We start from the raw sequence: 20,056 nt of genomic DNA, 5'->3' as shown, positions 1-20,056 counted from the left end.
ACTTTCAGCAGTGGTTATTACTTAAACACCATGGGATTCTTGCTGATCTGCATTAAGAGTTAACTAGATTTATATTCTGCTTTTTGCACTTTTTTCAGCACTTCAGGTACTGTAGGTATTTTCCCTATCCCCAGAGGGCTTACAATCTAAGTTTGTACCTGAGGCAATGGAGGTAAAGTAACTTTCCCCAAAGTCACAAGGAGTGGGACTTGAACCCTGATCTCTTGGTTCCTAGCCTGCTGCTCTAACCACTAGGCTAGTCCTCCACTTCTTTATTGTTTTACTCCTCCACTAACTTTATTGTTAATTGCACCTATGCTCTTACATTTGTTACTCTAAGTTCTTGATCATACTGTAGGTAAAGCCTACTCCTAGAAGATGTCTCAGCCTTTCTAACCTCCTTCCCTTTTTTTTTGCCCTTCCTTCCTGCTCTTTTTCAGGAAAAAGGAGGAAAATCTTGTATTAATACTGTAAACATTAGAATATTCTATCCCGATTGATTTAAATTGATTGATTGTAATCCACCTTGAGACCATTCTTGGTTTAAAAAACAAAATAGAATATCAAATGTTTATAAATAAATAGGAGCTGTCATCTCAGCAATCCAGGGGGTGCAAAGAGTGTAACTACAATGAAAGAAATAGCTACAATTATTTCATGGGCAGAACGTTTTATTCAGCATCTTAGTGACACACATAATAGGGCACAGAACATTCAGTGGGATTGACTTCGATTTGACATCAACAGGCACATGGACATTTTAGTATGTTGCATCATTGGGGTTGCACAAGAATAGATCATGTGGCCAGTCATCTCAGTCTGTCTCTCATCATATCCTTGTCACAAGTCAGTGATGAGGTGTGTAGTAGAATTCATAGGAATCTGACAGGAGCTGTGATATGAATGCTCTTGCTGCAGCCCCTAGAACTGAACTGACTATGATCTCATTTCACATAAGCCCCCTTAATTGAGAGGCTCTGTAACACTGAGCTATCCACTTCCCACATCACAGTGGAAAAGATACAGAATGATTACATCCAACACAAGGATGAAAAAGCTTTAGCCATAGATTCTGTAACCAAACATGGAGTTATAGAAAAACATAAGAAATGTTATGCTGGGTCAGACCAAGGTCAGTCAAGCCCAGCATCCTGTCTCCCACAGTGGCCAGTCTGGGTCATAAGTACTCATGAGATCCCAAAAAATAGATGTATTTCTTGTTACTCACTCGCAGGGATAACGATGAATTTCTCTAGTCTATCTGGTTAGCAATGTTTTATGGACTTTTTCTCCAGGAACTTGCCCAAACCTCTTTAAATGTCTTCTGGCAACAGATTCCACACCTCTATTGTGCACTGAGTGAAAATGTACTTTCTATGATTTGTTTTAAATCTGCTGGTTAATTTCATAACGTGTACCCTTGTTTTAGTACTCTTTGAAAGAGTAAATAAACATTATTTATCTCTTCTATCCCATGCATGATTTTATAAATTTGTCATATCCCCTCTGTGATCTCTTTTTGAAGCTGAAGATCCCTAACCTGTGTAGCCTTTCTTCATAAGGGAACTGTTCCATCCCCTTTCTCATTTTGTTGCTCTTCTCTGTACCTTTTCTAGTTCTGCAGTATTGTTTTTGAGATGCAGAACCAGAACTGCACACAATACTCAAGGTGCAGTCACACCATGGGTTGATACCGAGGCAATATATTTTCTGCTTTATTCTCCACTTCTTTTTGGGGCGTTCCTAACCTATTTGCTTTTTTTGACCACCACATATTGAGCAAAGGATTTCAATGTATTATCCCCAAGGACTCTAAGTCCCTTTTTCCTGGGTGGTGACTGTATTGTGTACCTTTAGTTGGGACTGTTGTTCCCTGTGTGCATCATGTTGGATTCTTCCACATTAGGCATCTGAATGGTAGATGAAGTTTAGTCTCATAATCCCTTCTGCAGTTCCTCACAATCCACTGCTGTTTTAACAACTTTGAACAATTTTCTCACTATAAATTTGATCACTTGTTTCTTTATCCAGATCATTTATGAATGTGTTAAACAGAACAGGTAGCAGTTCTGATCCCTGTGATATTTCACTAATGAGCTTTCTTGATTTGGGGAAAAATGACCATTTAATTCTACTGTCTGTTTCCTGTCCTTTAACCAGTTACTAGTCCATAGTAAGAAGCTGCTAAATATCCCATGACTTTTAAAATTTTCCTGCATCATCCCTCATGAAGGACATTGTCAAATGCCTTCTGAAAATCCAAAAACAGTGTCACTTGTCTCTTTACATTTTCAAAAAAATCTAATCGACTTGTTAGGCAAGACTTCTTTGTTGACTTTTCCTATTAAGCCATGTCTGTCTATATGGGCAGTAATTTTGTTTTTAAGAATAGCTTCTACATTTTGACCAGCACTAATGTCGGTAGTTGGTGGTCTATAGTTTCCCAGTTGAACCTTGGAGCCCCTTTTAAAAATAGGCATTACATTGACCACCTTCCAGTCTTTGGGTACTGTGGCTGTTAAGCTCTATTATATATTTTCTTCCCTTGGTGCATGACACCAAAAATAACACACAAAAAAGATCAGTAATCAATCCAAAAATAGTTGGTTACTTGCCACCTAGACCCTTCTTTCAAGATCTGTTAGAAACATCTATTACCGGATCAATTTCTCTTCCTCTTGCTCCATATGTTTTTTGTTTTTTTGTTTTTATTTTTTATTTTCAATTTCAAAGTTACAGACATCAAAAAGAATGCCTTCATAAATTAGGTAACAATGATTACATACATCATTTCCAATACAATCTTTTTAATACTAAACTTAGTCAATGTACCTACTATTACTGATATACAACAGGGGGAGAACCAAGATTAATATGAGCAGTTAAACATAATATTTTCATAAAGAATTTGAGAGTAAGGCAGATTCTATTTAGTCGTTGATCAAATTTTACCCTGTATCTGAAGTCCCATAATGTGCTTCCATATAATCTTCAAGTTGTTTCGGTTCATAAAAAATGTACTTGATGCCTTCTACCTTCATAACACATTTGCAAGGGAAGCGTATCATTATCTGAGCTCCTCGTTGGCTAGTTTGAACAGCTAAGCTCAGGATCTTTTTCCTCCTTCTCTGTGATTTTTTTGGCCAAATCTGGGTAAACCCAGATTCTCTGACCTAAATAGAGGGAGCTCCTTTTTTCAAGAATTTTTTTCAAAATGTTATCCCTATCCAGGGAAAACAAAAAATTAACAAGCAACGTGCCCCTTCCTTCTATTTGATGTTCAAATGACGTTTCTATTAATTCAGTTATGTTCAACATTTCTTCCCTTATTTCTTGTCCAATTCGAATCTCTTCCTTAAATCCAGGAAGAAAATAAACCTTTAACAATGATGGCTGTTCTTCAAACGGAATCTCAATACGTCCTTGACATAATGCTTAAATGATTCTTTAGGCGAAGTCATTTTACATTTAGGGAAGTTTAAAACCCTCAAATTTCGGTATCTAGCTTCATTTTCCAGGATCTCAATTCTCCTACTCATGTTCATTTCTCCTTTAATTATAGCACTTTGAACATATTTTATCTCTTCAAGATTACTTTCTACTTGTTGAATTTTTTCTGTATGTACTGTAATTGCTGGCTTTATAGTATTATATAACTCATGAGTACCTTTTATCACCTCTGGACTCACGGTTGAATTTTGCAAGGTCGATATCACAAACCACAAAGAGTCTAATGTTATAATATTCGGTTTAACCAAAGGTATTAAGGAAGGAATCTTTAATGGTTGTAAGATAATATTTGGCTCCACATGGGTTTCATATCCACCTGGTGATATTTCCTGAGTGACCCCAATACCACTATTAGGTCGGTCACCTACTTTGTTCAGCCCTCCACTCGTCTGGGTGGAAGTACTCATTCCACCCTCACTCGCATTTCCCTCGGTGACCCCAGTCCGATCCTCCTCGGAGGTACTCACTCCTACAAACTGCATCCGTCTTTGGAGAGCATTCGGGTCGGCTGTTGCAGTGAATGCTGGAGGGGAGGGCGTCGACGGCACCCCGGGACTGAAAGGGGTTTCTCCCATGAGCGGCAGCGTCTGCTCATCACACGCGTTCCAGTGGGACTCTCCGGGGTTCTAATTTCTTCCGGTGAGTAAAATTCCGAGATGGTGGTTTGCACAAGGGGGGTATTCTGTGAAGCTGAGGAACCTGCTCTGATCCTCTCCTTCCTTTTAGTCAGTAAGGGGTAATAGCGGGTCGAAAACGCGCGGCCAACCCCCCTGAAACTAATAGCGCCCGCAACATGCAAATGCATGTTGATGGCCCTATTAGTTATTCCCGTGCGATTCACTAAGTAAAATGTGCAGCCAAGCCGCACGTTTTTCTTTCAGAAATTACTTTCAGAAAGGTAGGCATTAATTTCTGCCAGCACCGGGAAACTGCTTTTCTGTACCCCCTCCGACTTAATATCATGGCGATATTAAGTCAGATGTCCCAAAAGTAAAAATAACTAAAAATTAAAAAAAATAAAATAAAATCAGCCCGCGGGTTGAAAACCGGTCGCTCAATTTTGCCGGTTTCCGGTTTCTGAACCCGTGGCTGTCAGTGGGTTTGAGAACAGATGCCAGCAAAATTGAGCTTCGGCTGCAAAACTCGCTGACAGCCACCGTTCCTGTCAAAAAGAGATGTTAGGGACGCGCTAGTGTCCCTAGCGCCTCTTTTTACTGTGGGCCCTAATTTGAATATTTTTTTTTTTTTTACTGAATCGCGCGCAAAGGAGAGTGGCCTGTGCGCGCGCCAGGAGAGCGGGTGCTCGCCTGCTCTCCCGCAACTTTTACTGTATCTGCCTGAGTGTGAGGCATTAGATTAATAGGAAAAGCTTTCAGCCAGCAATTCGGGAGCTCAAACTCAGCATCCTCTCAGCTCGATGCCATCTTGGATCACCCTCCATATGTTCTTTTAAGGTCCCTATTGGTATCCGGATCCAACATCTCTGAGCTTGATGGCCTGGAAATCAAAAAGAGAATATTAAAGAGCAAAGTTTATTCCGATAGAGTTGTAACAGAAAACCATCTACTAAGAAAAGTTATTATGCTACAGATTTACAGGGTAGTATACGTGGAGAAAGATTACACTATTACTATCATCTTTGAAGACTATTATAGAGGGGGTTTCTTTTTTTTTTCAAGGACTGGATGTAGGACTGCATTAAAAACATGTTAAGAATGCATGTTGCTACCCTTGCAGCAATAAGAAAGTATATAAATGACACACAACACACATCATCTTATCTCACACACACACACACTGTCACTTTTGAAGGCCTTTAAATTAGGTGAAAAGTTTCTAAACAACTTTCTGTGTGGGATTTAAATCTAGTTTTGAACATTTGAACCATTAAGTTGTACCAGTCTTTATTTTTTGACTATCAAAGTTGTTTGCTTATGCTTGGTTGCTATGTGTTCAGCAAGAAGAGTTGGTGAATTAAACTTTGTCTCCATTTCCAGTTTTTTCCCCAAAAAGAATTGTTATACACTGTTCTATCCTTTATTCCAAAAATTTAAATTGGCTTTTCACATTAATCAAGATGGGAGGATTAGAGTGCATAGCACTGAATGAAGAGGTAGATATAATTGGCATCTGAGATCTGGTGGAAGGAGGATAACCAATGGGACACTGTGATACCAGGGTGCAAATTATATCACAGTGATAGAATGGATCAAATTGATGAAGTGGCACTATATATTAGAGGGCCTAAAGTCAAAACAGGATGGAAGTTCTACAGAAAACAAAATGCACTGTAGACTCTTTATGGTTAGAAATTCCATGTGAGAAGGGGAATAGAATTACACACCTGGCCAGAATGAACAGACAGATGATGAAATGCTAATGGAAATTAGGGATGCTAACAAAATTAGCAACACAGTAATAATGGGTGATTTCAATTACCCCAGTCTCAACTGGGTAAAAGTCATAGGACATGCTATGGGGGTAACATTTCTAGATGAAATAAAGGACTGCTTCATAGAGCAGCTGGTACCAGAGCCAATAAGGTGGGAGGAGATATTTTAGGTCTAATTCTTAGTGGAACACATGATTTGGTGCAAGATGTAATGGTGTTAGGACCACTTGGCAATAGTCATCATATAATGAAGAAATTTGACTCGATAACTTGAGGGAGGACACTAAGGAAATCTACTGTGATAGCATTTCACTTTAAAAAAAGAGACTATGAGAAAAGTGGTTAAGAAAAACTTGAAAGGAACAAGTACAAATATCAAGAGTTTACATCATGCATGGACATTGTTTAAAAAATACTATTGAAGATGTTGAAAGTCTGTTTGCCTAATGTCCCTTCACGGAACATTAGGTAAAATCTCCCCTCCCTGCTCCTTTGTTGTGAAACATACTCAGTGTGCCCCATGGTTCTCTTCTTGCTTTTGTGACCTTAAGTCTGATTTATGCAGATCAGAGAACTGCTGGCGCAAGTCTAAATCAGTAGAAAACTTTGCAACATATAGGTCGAAACTGAAGGCCTATAAATATACCATTGATCTTGCTAAGAAGGACTGGTATTCAGCTTTTTACTGGTTGCTATGTCTAGCCCCATAGAAGTTTTTGGAATTGTCCATGCTTTTGCATTTAGCCCTTCAGTAGCCTCACCATCCGGGAACAGTATCACTTGTGAGCATTTAGCCTTTTTTTTTTTTTTTCATGCAAAAACTTCCTTGGTTTTAGAACATTTTAAGTCTCCAGACACCATTGCTACTAGCTGGTGTCTAGTAGCAATGGTATTCTGCCTCAGACACAATCTACTCCTTCTGTTTGGTCTGAATTTTCATCTACCTCTGCTTCTGAAATAATTTCCATCTTAAATGGGATGAAAGATATCTATTGTCCTCTTAATACGTACTCTTTAGTGCTGATAAAAGTCCTAAGATCTGACGTGGGATGCTTCATCTCTAAGCTAGTGAATGCTTCACTTTCTGAAGGAACCCTCCCAGGCAAGCTAAAAACTGCTGTCGTCCAGCCCTTTATGTAAAAAAAAAAAAAAAGCCTGATGCAGACCCATTAAGACCCTAAGAGCCTCAGACCTATTTTATTTCTGCTCCTGCTATCTAGAATTCTGGAAAAAGTAGTGCTGGTCCAACTCCAAACATATTGACACTAATCACTTCTCAACTATGCTCAGTTTGGATTTCAGTCCTCTCATAACGCTGAAACTTTACATCTGAGTAGTTTTGCCACCATTCATCAGGATTTTGAGAAGGGCATCCAATATTTTCTAGTTTTACTCGACATAGCCTTTGATACCATTAATCATTCAATCCTACTAGCTCGTCTAGAATCTATGGGGGTTTCCGCAACCATCCTCTCTTGGTTCACCTCTTATTTATCAGACCGTTCTTTCAGAATCATGACCGGTAGCATGTGCTCTGGTTTGTACCTATTACCTACTGGAATCCCTCAAAGATCCTCAATTTAAGTTGTGCTGTTCAATCTCTATCTGGTTCTACTTTGTGAATTTTTGGCAGGCCTAGATGTTTCATTTAAACTGTACACTGATGATATTCATTTTTTCCCCTATTACTTCAACTATGGATTAGTCTCTACAAAAATTGGCTTTTGCATGGGGCAAATTAAGAGGTGACTGACATCTAACAAATTAGCTCAATATCAGTAGGACTGATATTGTTTTACTATTACGCATTCCTCCTGAGAGCTACCCTACTAATATCATCTTTGATAATCTCGTTATTCCCATTAAATTTCAGGCTTGTGATTTAGATGTCATAATAGATTCATCACTATCACTTCATCCGTATGTTAACTTTGTGATCGTCTTCATACTTCAGATTGTAAATTCTGCATTCTCTTAAACCTTTTCTTGACCGCGCCATTATTCTGAATATATCAATGTATGTATGCTTGTTAATCTTCGTATGCATGGCCTTTAGAACACATTCCTATAATTGCAATAGGGCTGCTAGCATTGGTGGTCTTCTTGCTGCTTCGCTGGAAGGTCTGACTGGACTAGAATCAGAGGTGCTATGAAGTATCTGAGGAGCTATGTGAGCTAGACCCTGACTTGTTCCTTCTCTCTTTTTTTTTTTTTTTTTTTACTTTCCGCTTGTGCATTTAAAATGTCACCCTAGGTTTGACCCTGACCTCCCAAGTCCACATCGCATTCACCAGTCATGGTTCCATCAACCTGATTCACTGTTGTGATGGTAGTTGGGCTATCTTGCAAAATCGACCCACTAGTTTGTCACGCTGGCTCCTCTGTTGGTTTCTGGTTGCCACGACCTGCCGACCAAGAGAAGATGTTCTCTCTGTCTCTCTGTTGGTTCCTGGAACATTGTCTGCAGGCGCCACATCACTTCCTGGTGCCAGGTTGACTGTAGTCTGAGACCCGTTCTCTACCCTTGTGCTGTGTTGCCCTGGTGCCATTGAAAGGATCCAGTCCATGTCCCCCTTGTATGAGGGTCGAAAGGGTAGGATCCCAGGTAAACAGGATGCACAGTCAGTGGCCACTGCTGTGGCGCATATGGTAACTAATACATATATTGTGACATCAATATAATTTAACAATCTTTATTAGTGAAAATATGAAAAACACTTACAAATTATCCATAATACCCCACACAATAGATATTATATTTGAATAAAACATCACACCATATTTAAACATCACCCATCCAACACATCATACATACATTCCACATTCAATCTCTCATAAAAACCATTTCCCAATTTCTAGACATTCAAATTAAACATTAAATACGAATCTTTCCATTGCACATGAGCAGTGGGAGATTGTTTGAAAACGCTCTCCTGAAGAAGCCTGAGGAAGGCGAAACATGTAGAGAGAACAAAAAAGATCAAGAGGATTGACGTTCTTGTAACGCGAGGATTAATGTGCAATATAACTCTTTCTGCTTATAAAAGTGTACTGTATCTACATTTGATGATGTGCAATGGAAAGATTCGTATTTAATGTTTAATTTGAATGTCTAGAAATTGGGAAATGGTTTTTATGAGAGATTGAATGTGGAATGTATGTATGATGTGTTGGATGGGTGATGTTTAAATATGGTGTGATGTTTTATTCAAATATAATATCTATTGTGTGGGGTATTATGGATAATTTGTAAGTGTTTTTCATATTTTCACTAATAAAGATTGTTAAATTATATTGATGTCACAATATATGTATTAGTTGCTAATTGGTTTGTGATATAAGAATAATTCGCCAGGATTGGGTATCTTGTAGGTGGCCCATATGGTGGCAAAAGGTGTATGCCTGGCCACTGTGACCCTACTGTGCCCCTGTGGGCAATTGGGTGTTGCTATAATAGGTGACTGCCTGCTGCCCATGCCACGGTCCCATTCACTGCACTGGGCCACCCAAGTCATACCTGCTATGCCATCATATACCCACATTGTTGTCTGCTCACCGCCTAGCTTGCAGGATCTCCTTTTGTTACTGTTGATGTACCCTGCCGCCTTCTGCATGCTGTTGCCAGCCATCCCTTCCCTCATCGCCTGCTATAGCTGACTCGCGAGCCTTGTGGGGTCTAAGTTTTCAGCCGTGACAGACTGTAATGGTTGTTTCGCCTTCTGTCTGCATTTTTTTTCATGCATTATACCGCTGACAATGTGGCCCCATCTCGCTCACGAGCAGTGGTGGTGTACGATGCCCCCAGATGCAGGAGTGTGACTGGATCCCATGCTTGTGCTCTGCTGCAACGCAATCATTTCAAAGCAAGGACCTTGCACCACGTGGTCTCATGCGGGTTAAAGAGCTGGTTCCTGTTGCAGTTGTGGTTGCTTCTTGTGACAAGTTGATCGGGCTGGGAAGCTGAGCTCGGGTTGGGAGCTGTGCTTGGAGCAGTCTCCCCTGCATCACACCAATTTGGCCGTGCTTTTTTTTTTTTTTTTTTTAAAGAGCATGCATGCCATACCAAGCTAGATGGAAAAAGCCACCAGAAGTGTAGGCCTCTGGTCACGAGGAGGGTTTGCAATCAAGGAAAAAACACTACTCCCACAGTTCCTACCTGCTCCAGCTGCTGAAATACTGTGCTGGACGAAATGGGGGGGTGGTGAAGGCGCACAGCTTTTTAAGCTGCTGGCTGACATCGGGAGCCACCAGGACTCCCCTCCTCCAGGCCATGCAACTAGCTGGGTCATCTCAACCCTTTCTATGGCATGGTGAGAAGGGGGAGGGGGTCAGCAGGCTAGCCCCCACCTGAATACAGTGGTGGTAGGAGGCAAGGGCTCGTACACCGCACTGGAATAGCTTTGGGCTTAGGGCAGCTGGCATGGGTTCGCGTTATCTTAAATAAGTGAGGGACTTTTGAAACGGGGCTTACACATCCATGGAGAAAAAATGTTTTGCAGTACTTTTATAATTAAGGTTTCTGATCCTAGCTGTTTGTTATGCATAAATGTTTGCATAATCAGGGCTCAAGCTATCTGAAGACAATGTTGACCACTTATATGCCTGCAAGAAATCTTAGCTCTGCAGGACACGATTTGTTGAAGACTCCGATTCCATCTCAGATCAGATTAGTGATCACACGGCATTTAGCTGTACAGCACCTATTTTATGGAATAAAGTGCCTGTAAAAATGACAAAATAGTGATTATTTGAAACTTTGCAAACTATTGAATGCCTATTTGTGGATACTTTTGGCAGGAATAAATGATGTGGAAGGTAGTGGGGACCTGACAGTGGGTTTAGTAGATATTGGCTTATAGAGGTGGGTTGAGGGGGTTGGGATAGGGGGTTATTTTATTGGTTTTAATTTCTTGTATTTAAATTTTGAGAATGTTATATTTTTATTATTTGTATTTTTATGTTTGATTATTGTAAACTTCTTGGAAATTTTTAATATCAGGAGGTATATCAAATTGAATGAATAAATAAATGGATGTTTATTTTTCAGGTAATTAAATATTTTTGAAAGGTACTGAAAATAGGTGGTGTTCGGTGTTTTCAAGGCGTGAACAATACTTCTGTTGCATTTTCTAGTTGATTTAATTTCAGAAATCGTAATTAAATTTTGTTGGCAAGCTTTTAAATGCCTTTACTAAAAATTAACTTTCAACACAGTTGCAGCACTTGTTATCTTTCCCTCACTGCTGGCTCTCCACCCCCACGGCTCCAGTATTCTCCCACACCATCCCCCATCCCTGACAGTCTCAGCCACTCTTTCCTTCCCAGCAATCCTGTCTGCAGCATCCTCCCTGCAGCCTCTGCTTTCTCATTCCTTCCCAGCAGTCTCCCAACTTTTTTTTTTTCACTTTCTCCTTTCCATACCTTTCCAGGCACCCTTCTTTCTCTTCCTCTTCCAAGCACTGCTCCCCACCCGCATCTGACTCCTTTCTTCCCCTCTGCCTGCCAGCAGCAGCTATTACTTCTCTGCAGGCCAGGCCCCAACCTGTGGCAGCCACTACAACACTCACCTGGTGGGTCCTGCTCTCCTCTTTCCCCTCCCCCTGGCAGCCACCACGGCTGAACCATGCCTGATTCCAGGAGGCACCACAACTCTCCCTGACCTGTGCCCCACCAAACATCACTATACTCTTCTCCCTGCTGGGGCCCCATCAGCCACCCTGGTTCACACCACTGATCTGTTGAAACTGAGTAGAAGAGCGCAGCACTGGCGGAAGCAGAAGCACGTCTGCAGTGTGGGGGTGGGATGGGGAGGGCAGGAAGCAGCAACCGGAAGACACCATCATGGCTGCAAGGAAAGTCAGTTTCCAAGTGTGTTTTGTTTTTTTTTTCAGTTCTAACCAAAAAAATCTTATTTTTGTTTTGGGGGAGGGTAAATCAGTGTTTGTTATAAGTGAAAATCAGAAAACCTAATTATATTTATTATAACACATTTATTTAGATGTCTCGTTCCTGATGATCTGGCCACTTAATAGCCATTCCCTCCTTCACTATCTGCCAATTGGTCCCTCCTCTATCAGCTGAAAGTTTAAGGACCAGCCCCTTTCAGGAGGCTTTCTGTCAGAATTGTGAAATGGGGTTTGGTTCTTCCACTTACAACTCACAGTGGAGCGACCAATCTGCTGACCGTGAACAAGCAGCCCTGCTCTGAGGAGGTAAGGCCTCTCTGGATGGCTGCTGCTACTACTACATGTGCTCCATGGGTAGGAGGGATTTCCAGAGCAGCTTTTTTTTTTTTAGGTGAGTGAGAGTGGGGGTTTGGGAAGGGAGGGATGACCTTACCTTGCAGGTCTGGCCCAGCTCAAGCCAGCTACTCTGCTTTTGCTCAGCCGTCTACCGCTCTAGTGTAGATTTGCAGTTCTAGTAGGCAAGCAAATAGCCTCAGACTTTAAAAAACAAAAAAACATGCTTTTTACTCCAAGCACACTTTTTTTTTAGTCATGGAACATTTTGTATGCCATTAGCTCACTGCATCCTTTGGGGACCTTTTTTTTTTCTTTTTTTTATCATTGGTACTAAGCAAAATCTGTATTAAAACTTGTGCTAAAATTGGATTTAAATTTATTACATCATCCCCACCAAAAAGAAATTTTATGTCCCTCCCTACTCAGAGATGCTTTGAGTGATTTTGCCAGTATTGCCTGTGCCTGCATTTTATTCTTGTCGCACTGCTTTGTGGCTCATCAGCCTTAGTGTTTGCATCCTTTTTAGAAGCAGTTTAGTCATCAGGAATCTACTAAAACTTACCTCTGTATCAGAGGAAATACTATCCAGGACTTAGAATGTTTCTCCTGGTTATCAGGCCGATACAGTACCGGCATTTGGACACGCGTTTTCGACGCGCTAGCTTTACCCCTTATTCAGTAAGGGGTAATAGCGTGTCAAACGCGCATCCAACACCCCCCCCCCCCCCCCCGAGACTAATAGCGCCTGCAACATGCAAATGCATGTTGCGGGCGCTATTAGTTATTCCTGCACGATACAGTAAGTAAAATGTGCAGCCAAGTCGCACATTTGGGCCAATCCAGTAAACCACACGGGAGAGCGGGCACTCGCACAGGCCACTCTCCTGTGTGTGTGATTCAGTAACTTAATTTATTTAAATTAGGGCCCACGGTAAAAAGAGGCGCTAGGGACACTAGCGTGTTTCTAGCACCTCTTTTTTGACAGTCACGGGTTTTCAACCCACGGGCCCATTTTAAATTTTTTTCTAAACTTCTTTTAAGTTTTGGAGCCTCTGACTTAATATCGCCATGATATTAAGTCAGAGGGCTTCCCTGGTGCCAGCAGAAAATAACGCCTACCTTTGGGTAGGCGCTAATTTCTTAAAGTAAAATGTTCAGCTTGGCTGCACATTTTACTTACTGTATCGCGCAGGAATGACTAATAGGGCCATCAACATTTAGCTATTAGTCTTGGGGGGGTTGGACGCGCGTTTTTGACGCGCTATTACCCCTTACTGAATAAGGGGTAAAGCTGGCACGTCAAAAACACACATCCAAATGCCGGTTAACAGTGTGCTCCACCGGCGTAGGCGTTAATTTCTGCCGACACCGGGGAAGTGCACAGAAAAGTAGTAAAAGCTGCTTTTCTGTGCACCCTCCAACTTAATATCATGGCGATATTAAGTCAGAGGCCCCAAAAGTGGGGAAAAAAAGGTAAAAATTAAAAAAAAAAAAAAAATCGGCCTGCGGGTTTGAGAACAGGTGCTGGCAAAATTGAGCACCGGCTGTCAAACTCACTGACAGCCGCCGCTTCCGTCAAAAAAGAGGCACTAGGGACGCGATAGTGTCCCTAGCGCCTCTTTTTACTGCAGGCCCTAATTTAAATTAAGTTACTGAATTGCGTGCACAGGAGAGTGGCCTGTGCGCGTGCCAGGAGAGTGGGCACTCTCCCGCGTGGTTTACTGTATCGGCCGTATGGCAGCCAGACATAACTGCAAACTTGGTACTTGATTGTATTTGCTGATGCATTTCACTTTAATCATTGCTTTGTCTGTGAAAGATAACTATCTTATTTATTTTGTGACAGGAATACTTTACTTCATCTTAAAGAACGACTTACTTTCAAGAGCCTCCTGAAGATCACAATTACTTAAAGAAGTGTCCATGCAGATTGTTGACTACTACTTTCATGTCCTACTATTTTTTCATGCCAAAGATTCAGTCCAATAATGAAAACTAGGCCCTGATAAATGTTTCTTCAGGGAAAACTGCAATAAAGATGAACAGTGTCATAGGGCAGCTCATGAAGCACACCTCGTTCATATACCATTCTGTTCAGTAGGACCCTTGATCTGTAATTTTCATCTTCTTGTCCAGTTTATACCACATGCATCCAGAGTACTGGGCACTGCAGAATTTTAATGTGACCAAATAAAATCAGTTGTTAAAGTGATTTACTTTGGTATCATAGCTGCATGGTCAATCACTTGTTCTGTTAACTGCTTTCTAGGGCTATTCGGTTTGGGAACATATCTGGTTTCACTGGACAACTCTGTAGAAGTGGACTCTTTTATATAGGTGATGCTTTTAGCCACCAGGAACTGCCATGTTACTCCTTAGTGTTTCTTCCCCTTTCTCACGCATGGGCAAAATATTTAACTGGGACACCCAGAAAAAAAGCAAAAAGAATTTTGGTGAAAATAATTTGATTAATTTACATGTGTGATATAACAAGAACATGACCCACACCAATGTTGGGCTGGCATAATATATGCATCACTGTGGCAAGCACCTCTGTAACACCTTTATTATGTAAATGTTTGAATCTTTTTCAGGGATAGGATGCTGTAAAAATATTGTTTATCTCCTGATATATTTTAACATTGAAATGTGAAATATTTTAATTAGAAGTTAATTAAATGTGTTTTGTTAACATTGCAAAGCATTAGATGTTGCACAAGTGATATGCCCTTGATCTAATGATGGTTTAATTCTGTACCTATGCTTTTTGTAAAGTATTTGCTCAGTAAAAGGGTGTGTAGTCGCAGTAAGTGTATTGGAACAACCATCACTTTTTAACTGTTGCAAAAACTGGAATAAAAGGATCTATTTACAGTTGTAAACAAAAAGAAGCTGTTGCCATGGGAAAATATTATACCTATTGTAAGCCTAGGATTTTTTAATATGAAAATCTTCTAGTCCACCATAACCTTAAATAATTTACGGCCTCTTTTTTTTTTTTTCTACCTTCTCTTTTGATCAAAAACTTTGAAAACTACAGACTACAATCTGTATCTCTGTGTGCACAGATAAAAGGTAAAACACATTTACCAGCTTTAGACCTGGTACTGCAGAAGGAGTAAAGGGGGAATTGTTTGAATCCAAAAGTCATTATCCTCTGTAAACACCCTTAATTTATGTTTAGACCCTTTAAAAATTAACTCAAATAGCTGCAGTTTAAATGTGACTTTACTAAACATGAAAACAAAAAACATGGAGCATTAACTCTAGAAGCAAACATGGGAACCTAGACTATATATAAAAAAAAATTAAAATAGTGAAAAAAGAGGGGCATTTAATATACCTAGTCTGTCTCACAGATATCAAACTGGTGTTAAAAAAAAAAATATTCATTTTTCAAACTATAACCCCACATAAAAACATGGCTAACAGTATATGAAAAAACCTACAGCCTTGCATCCTGGCTCAGGTTTTCTGCTCCCCAGGTCTGCTGAGGCGCTGGAGCTGCTGTGGCAGAATAGTCCTCTTTATGTAATGGTGACATCCAATGGCCAGTTTTAGATTGCAGGCTTCTGGAAAGAGCTTTGGTGCATGGTCCCTGGCTGAGGGCTACTGCTGCAGTGCCTACACTAAATTAAGTTGGAAAGGGGAAATAGGAGAGAGAGATTTTGTGTAGTTGCAAATGTAGGTTCATGGTTCCAGATTATTGCCATAGTTTTAACTGAACTGGAAGCCCAAAGGAGCAGAAGGAAATTGTGGGGCAAGAGAATAGTACTGAAAAAATGTGATCCGGGCAGCCAAAGGCAGATCTGATTTTTGACAAAATATACCTCAATCAAAGGTGTTTTCATACTCCTTTTCCAATGTATGCTCCAACTTCATAATTTTTATTTATTTCCCACAGGAGAAAGCACTCAGATTAAAGCTGGTGTTTGACTGCTAAGATTTAATGCTAAAGAAAAGTGTCATGCATTTGGGCTGCATTAATGCATAGGCATGGGACAGCATAGGGGGTGAATTTCTTCTAAGCACAAGAAAAGAACAGGATCTGGTATGATCATATCTGATCTTAACATGGCAAAATAGTTACATAAAGCAATGGCAAAAGCCAGAAGGATGCTTGGCTGCATAGTGGGAGGGAATAGTCAGCAGAAAAAAAAGATAATGTTCCTTCTGTATAAGTCACTGGTGAGACCTCAGTTAAAGTATTGTGTACAATTCTGGAGATTGTACCATTTCATTTTTCATTTTTACCATCCAAAGGATATAAACCATTTGGAGTTGGTCCAGAGGGTGGCTACTGCAATGATCAGTGGACTTTGTTCTAAAGCGTGCATGCATGTTATAAAATCGGGATTCGGCACGTGCACGGGGGTGCACAATTGTGCAACTTATGCGCGCTGACGCCTGTGACCTTCACCCATTCCCTACCCTGACCTTCCTACCCCTTCCACCAGCCTTCCTGCCCCCTAACCCCCCCCCCAAATTTCTATTTTACCTGTTGTGCCGGCACCCGATCCCCCAGCACAGCAACAACTGGCCGCTGTGCCGAGGGCCTCTAGCCCCCCCCGCCTTGGGACATACATGCGTGACCGGGCCTTTTAAAATAGGCTCGGCCCGTGTAAGGCCGGTCATGCGTGTAAATCCTTGGGATTTACGCACATAACCTTTTTAAAATCCAGGCCTTATAATGTAGAGGAAAAATAGAATAGGGGAAATATAGACATTTAAATAGCTCCAAGGTTTGCTTAAAAATAAGGCTGTAGAAGGAAGGGTCATGGAATGAGAGTGAAAGGGGCGGACTGAGGAGTAAACATTTCTTTACAGAAAGGCTGGTGGATATATGGAACAGCCTTCCAGTGGAGTCTGGAATTCAAGAAGGCATAGGATCAACCCAGAGGATCTATGAGGGAGTGGTAGAGATTGTAAAGCTGAGTAATTGGCGTGCATAGGCAAACGAGATAGGCCATATGGTCTCCCTGCCATCATGTGTTTCTTTTAAAGTATACATTGGAAAAGAAGTTTGGGGTTTGTGCAAACAGGCTGAATCTATGAAATGCTCCTTTTTTTCACTTTTTTTTTTTTTAAGACTATTGTAAATGCTTTCATTTGGTATGGATTTATTTTGTATGCAGTCTAAAATAATAAGTGCCTTATCCATACAAGTTGAAAAATCCTCAAATATAAACATCCATATTGTCCCCATCTTGGAATAGTAATTTTGGACTGGATCTTTATAACCTGAAAAGTAGCTATGAATATTTTGTAATATAATTAGTGTTTTTTAGAGTAAAAGTTTAAATATAGGGAACATTTTGAGGCTTTGGTGACAGGTTTATTTTTTCATGCAAAAATGTAGATTTATATTGATGCTAATAACTGCTTATCACATAAAATATATTTTAATATCACTCTTTGTGGGTCAAATGAAGGGCTATACAGTACTTGGTACTGGGTTTGCAGTAACAGGGCCTCCTTTGCACTGTGTGGAGAATAGAGGGTTTCTTATAACATGTATTGCCAAGCTGCTATCCCTGTAAGCTTGGGATTTGTTTTATAGTGATACAGATTACTACCATGTTTAATTTGGTGAGTTCTTATTGTAGAAGTTATTGATATTGACTGCTTTTCAATAACATTCAAATAAAATTGCATGCTCTTTAATGTGGTGGACCTAATGTTGTCTTTTATCTGGATTTTGAATCCTTTAATATCCTGTTTGCTATCGCTTGAAATTGGCTATTCAAATAGGGGTGGATTTTCAGAGCCCTGCTCGCCTAAATCCGCCCAAAACCGGGCGGATTTAGGCGAGCAGGGCCCTGCGCGCCGGTAAGCCTATTTTACATAGGCCTACCAGCGCGCGCAGAGCCCCGGGACTCGCGTAAGTCCCGGGGTTTTCGGAGGGGGCGTGTCGGGGGGCGGGCCTGAACCGGGCGGCGTTTTCGGGGCGTGTCGGGAGTGTTCCGGGGGCGGGCCCGGGGGCGTGGCGGTGGCCCGGGGACGTGGCCGCGCCCTCCGGACCCGCCCCCAGGTCGCGTCCCGGTGCGCAGGAGGCCCGCTGACGCGCGGGGATTTACGCCTCCCTCTGGGAGGCGTAAATCCCCCGACAAAGGTAAGGGGGGGGCTTAGACAGGGCCGGGTGGGTGGGTTAGGTAGGGGAAGGGAGGGGAAGGTGAAGGGAGGGCAAAAGGAAGTTCCCTCCGAGGCCGCTCCGATTTTGGAGCGGCCTCGGAGGGAACGGGGGTAGGCTGCGCGGCTCAGCGCGCGCCGGCTATACAAAATCGATAGCCTTGCGCGCGCCGATCCAGGTTTTTAGCAGATACGCGCGGCTCCGCGCGTATCTACTAAAATCCAGCGTACTTTTGTTTGTGCCTGGAGCGCAAACAAAAGTAGGCCTATTCGCGGAGTATGAAAATCCGCCCCATAATGTAAAATAAAGATATCAATTGGTATGTTGAGCTTTTTCTAAGTACCAGGTTTGGGAGATACCCCGAAACCTTTTTGATAAAACATAAAATATGCAATAGTTATGGCTTCTAAACCAATTGCCCACTCAATATGTGGGTAAACTAATGTATATATGTCTTATATGCATGAAGTTTATCTGGACTGTGTGGAGGTGTCCTGGGGTGAAGGGTTGGAGAGAAATTTGAATTTAACTTGCATACTTTTGCATTTTCAAATGACACAAACCTCTGTGAAAGTTTCCTGTCCATAAATTAGCAGGTTTATTGGGGTATGGGTAATTTTTAGTAGGACAATTTTCAAAGCAAACATGCACATACAAGTTCACGTTGAAAATTGATGAAACTTATCTATTTGCCAACTTTATGTGGTCTGTTACAAATTTCTTAGTACACATTAAAAGATTTTCTGCATGCACTATTTACAAAAGTACATGTGTTCTAAAACTGTGTGCTAAAAATGTGATGATTACAATTTTTCTTCTTAAGAAACTTACAATGTGCTTTGTATACAAAAAATAAAAAAATGAAGGGAAAAGAAGGACATATTTTACCCCACTAAAGAACCACCTGAGTTATAAATTATGCAATCAAAAACCAACCAGGCCAAAGGCACTATTCAATGATATGATACAGATCAATTGCTTCTAAGAATGCACCCTACCTGAACTAGAAACTTCACAATCATATAACAAACTGAGATGGGTCAAAAAAAAAAAAGTTCCCCTTGATACATATTTATACATTTGAAAAGAAATTTAAGAAAGAAATCAGCCTCCAACTGCACAACCCTGGTATGCATGTCAAGGAATGCCTGTCTCTTGATTTTGAGTAGTCCTACAGTGATTAGGACAAAACTATCTTCTGATTACAAAACAAATATACATCCTTATGATGGAAATAAGGTTTTAAGATCCAGTTTCTGTCAGGCTCCAAAACACAAAAAAATCATCAATGTGGCCCACAACATCACCTCTTTCTATGATTGCTCCAGAATTGCAGTCATACCCTTGTGGAAAACTAAAAGGAATTAAAGTTAACTGGAAGAACTTTGTCACACGGCAGGTGAGAATATTGGAACAAAGCAATCTCCAATAAGTACATGGTTTAAATGTAGATCAGTATTAATTTCCAAGAGCATAGCATAAGATTTTCTAAATGTTAGTTTTATATGCTGGTTTTTTTTTTTTTGTTTTTTTTTTTTTAAATCTGAAATAGGAACAGGAAACCTGCTAACTGCTTGATATAAGGCCAGTGCTTGAACTGCCTGTGACTTATGAAGTAACAGGATGTCTCAAAGCAAGACCACAACTCATGACACAAATCTGCTGAAATTGTAAATTCTACATAGAGCTAACTGAACTTGCAAAACCTGGACAAGAGCCAGAAAATTAAGAGTATGTTAATGGTAATTACAAGTGTTCTTCAGATTTACCAGAGGGAGAGAA

The 20,056-nt window shown here is 40.8% G+C and overlaps 1 protein-coding gene across 1 annotated transcript in view; it reads left to right on the top strand.

The window, feature by feature from the left end:
* The window catches only part of POF1B (POF1B actin binding protein), a 180,029-nt gene extending 162,221 nt beyond the window's left edge, over nucleotides 1-17,808 (top strand). The window contains exon 17 of the mRNA XM_029606586.1: nucleotides 13,991-17,808. Coding sequence (XP_029462446.1) covers nucleotides 13,991-14,011 — 21 coding nt within the window. The 3' untranslated portion in view covers nucleotides 14,012-17,808. The remainder of the gene's footprint in view (nucleotides 1-13,990) is intronic.
* The last annotated feature ends 2,248 nt before the right edge of the window (nucleotides 17,809-20,056 follow it).

This window comes from Rhinatrema bivittatum, chromosome 6 (assembly GCF_901001135.1).
Source record: "Rhinatrema bivittatum chromosome 6, aRhiBiv1.1, whole genome shotgun sequence".
Classification (NCBI taxonomy): domain Eukaryota; kingdom Metazoa; phylum Chordata; class Amphibia; order Gymnophiona; family Rhinatrematidae; genus Rhinatrema; species Rhinatrema bivittatum.
Note: the sequence above shows the minus strand (reverse complement) of the source record. Positions and strands in the feature narration are given on the sequence as shown.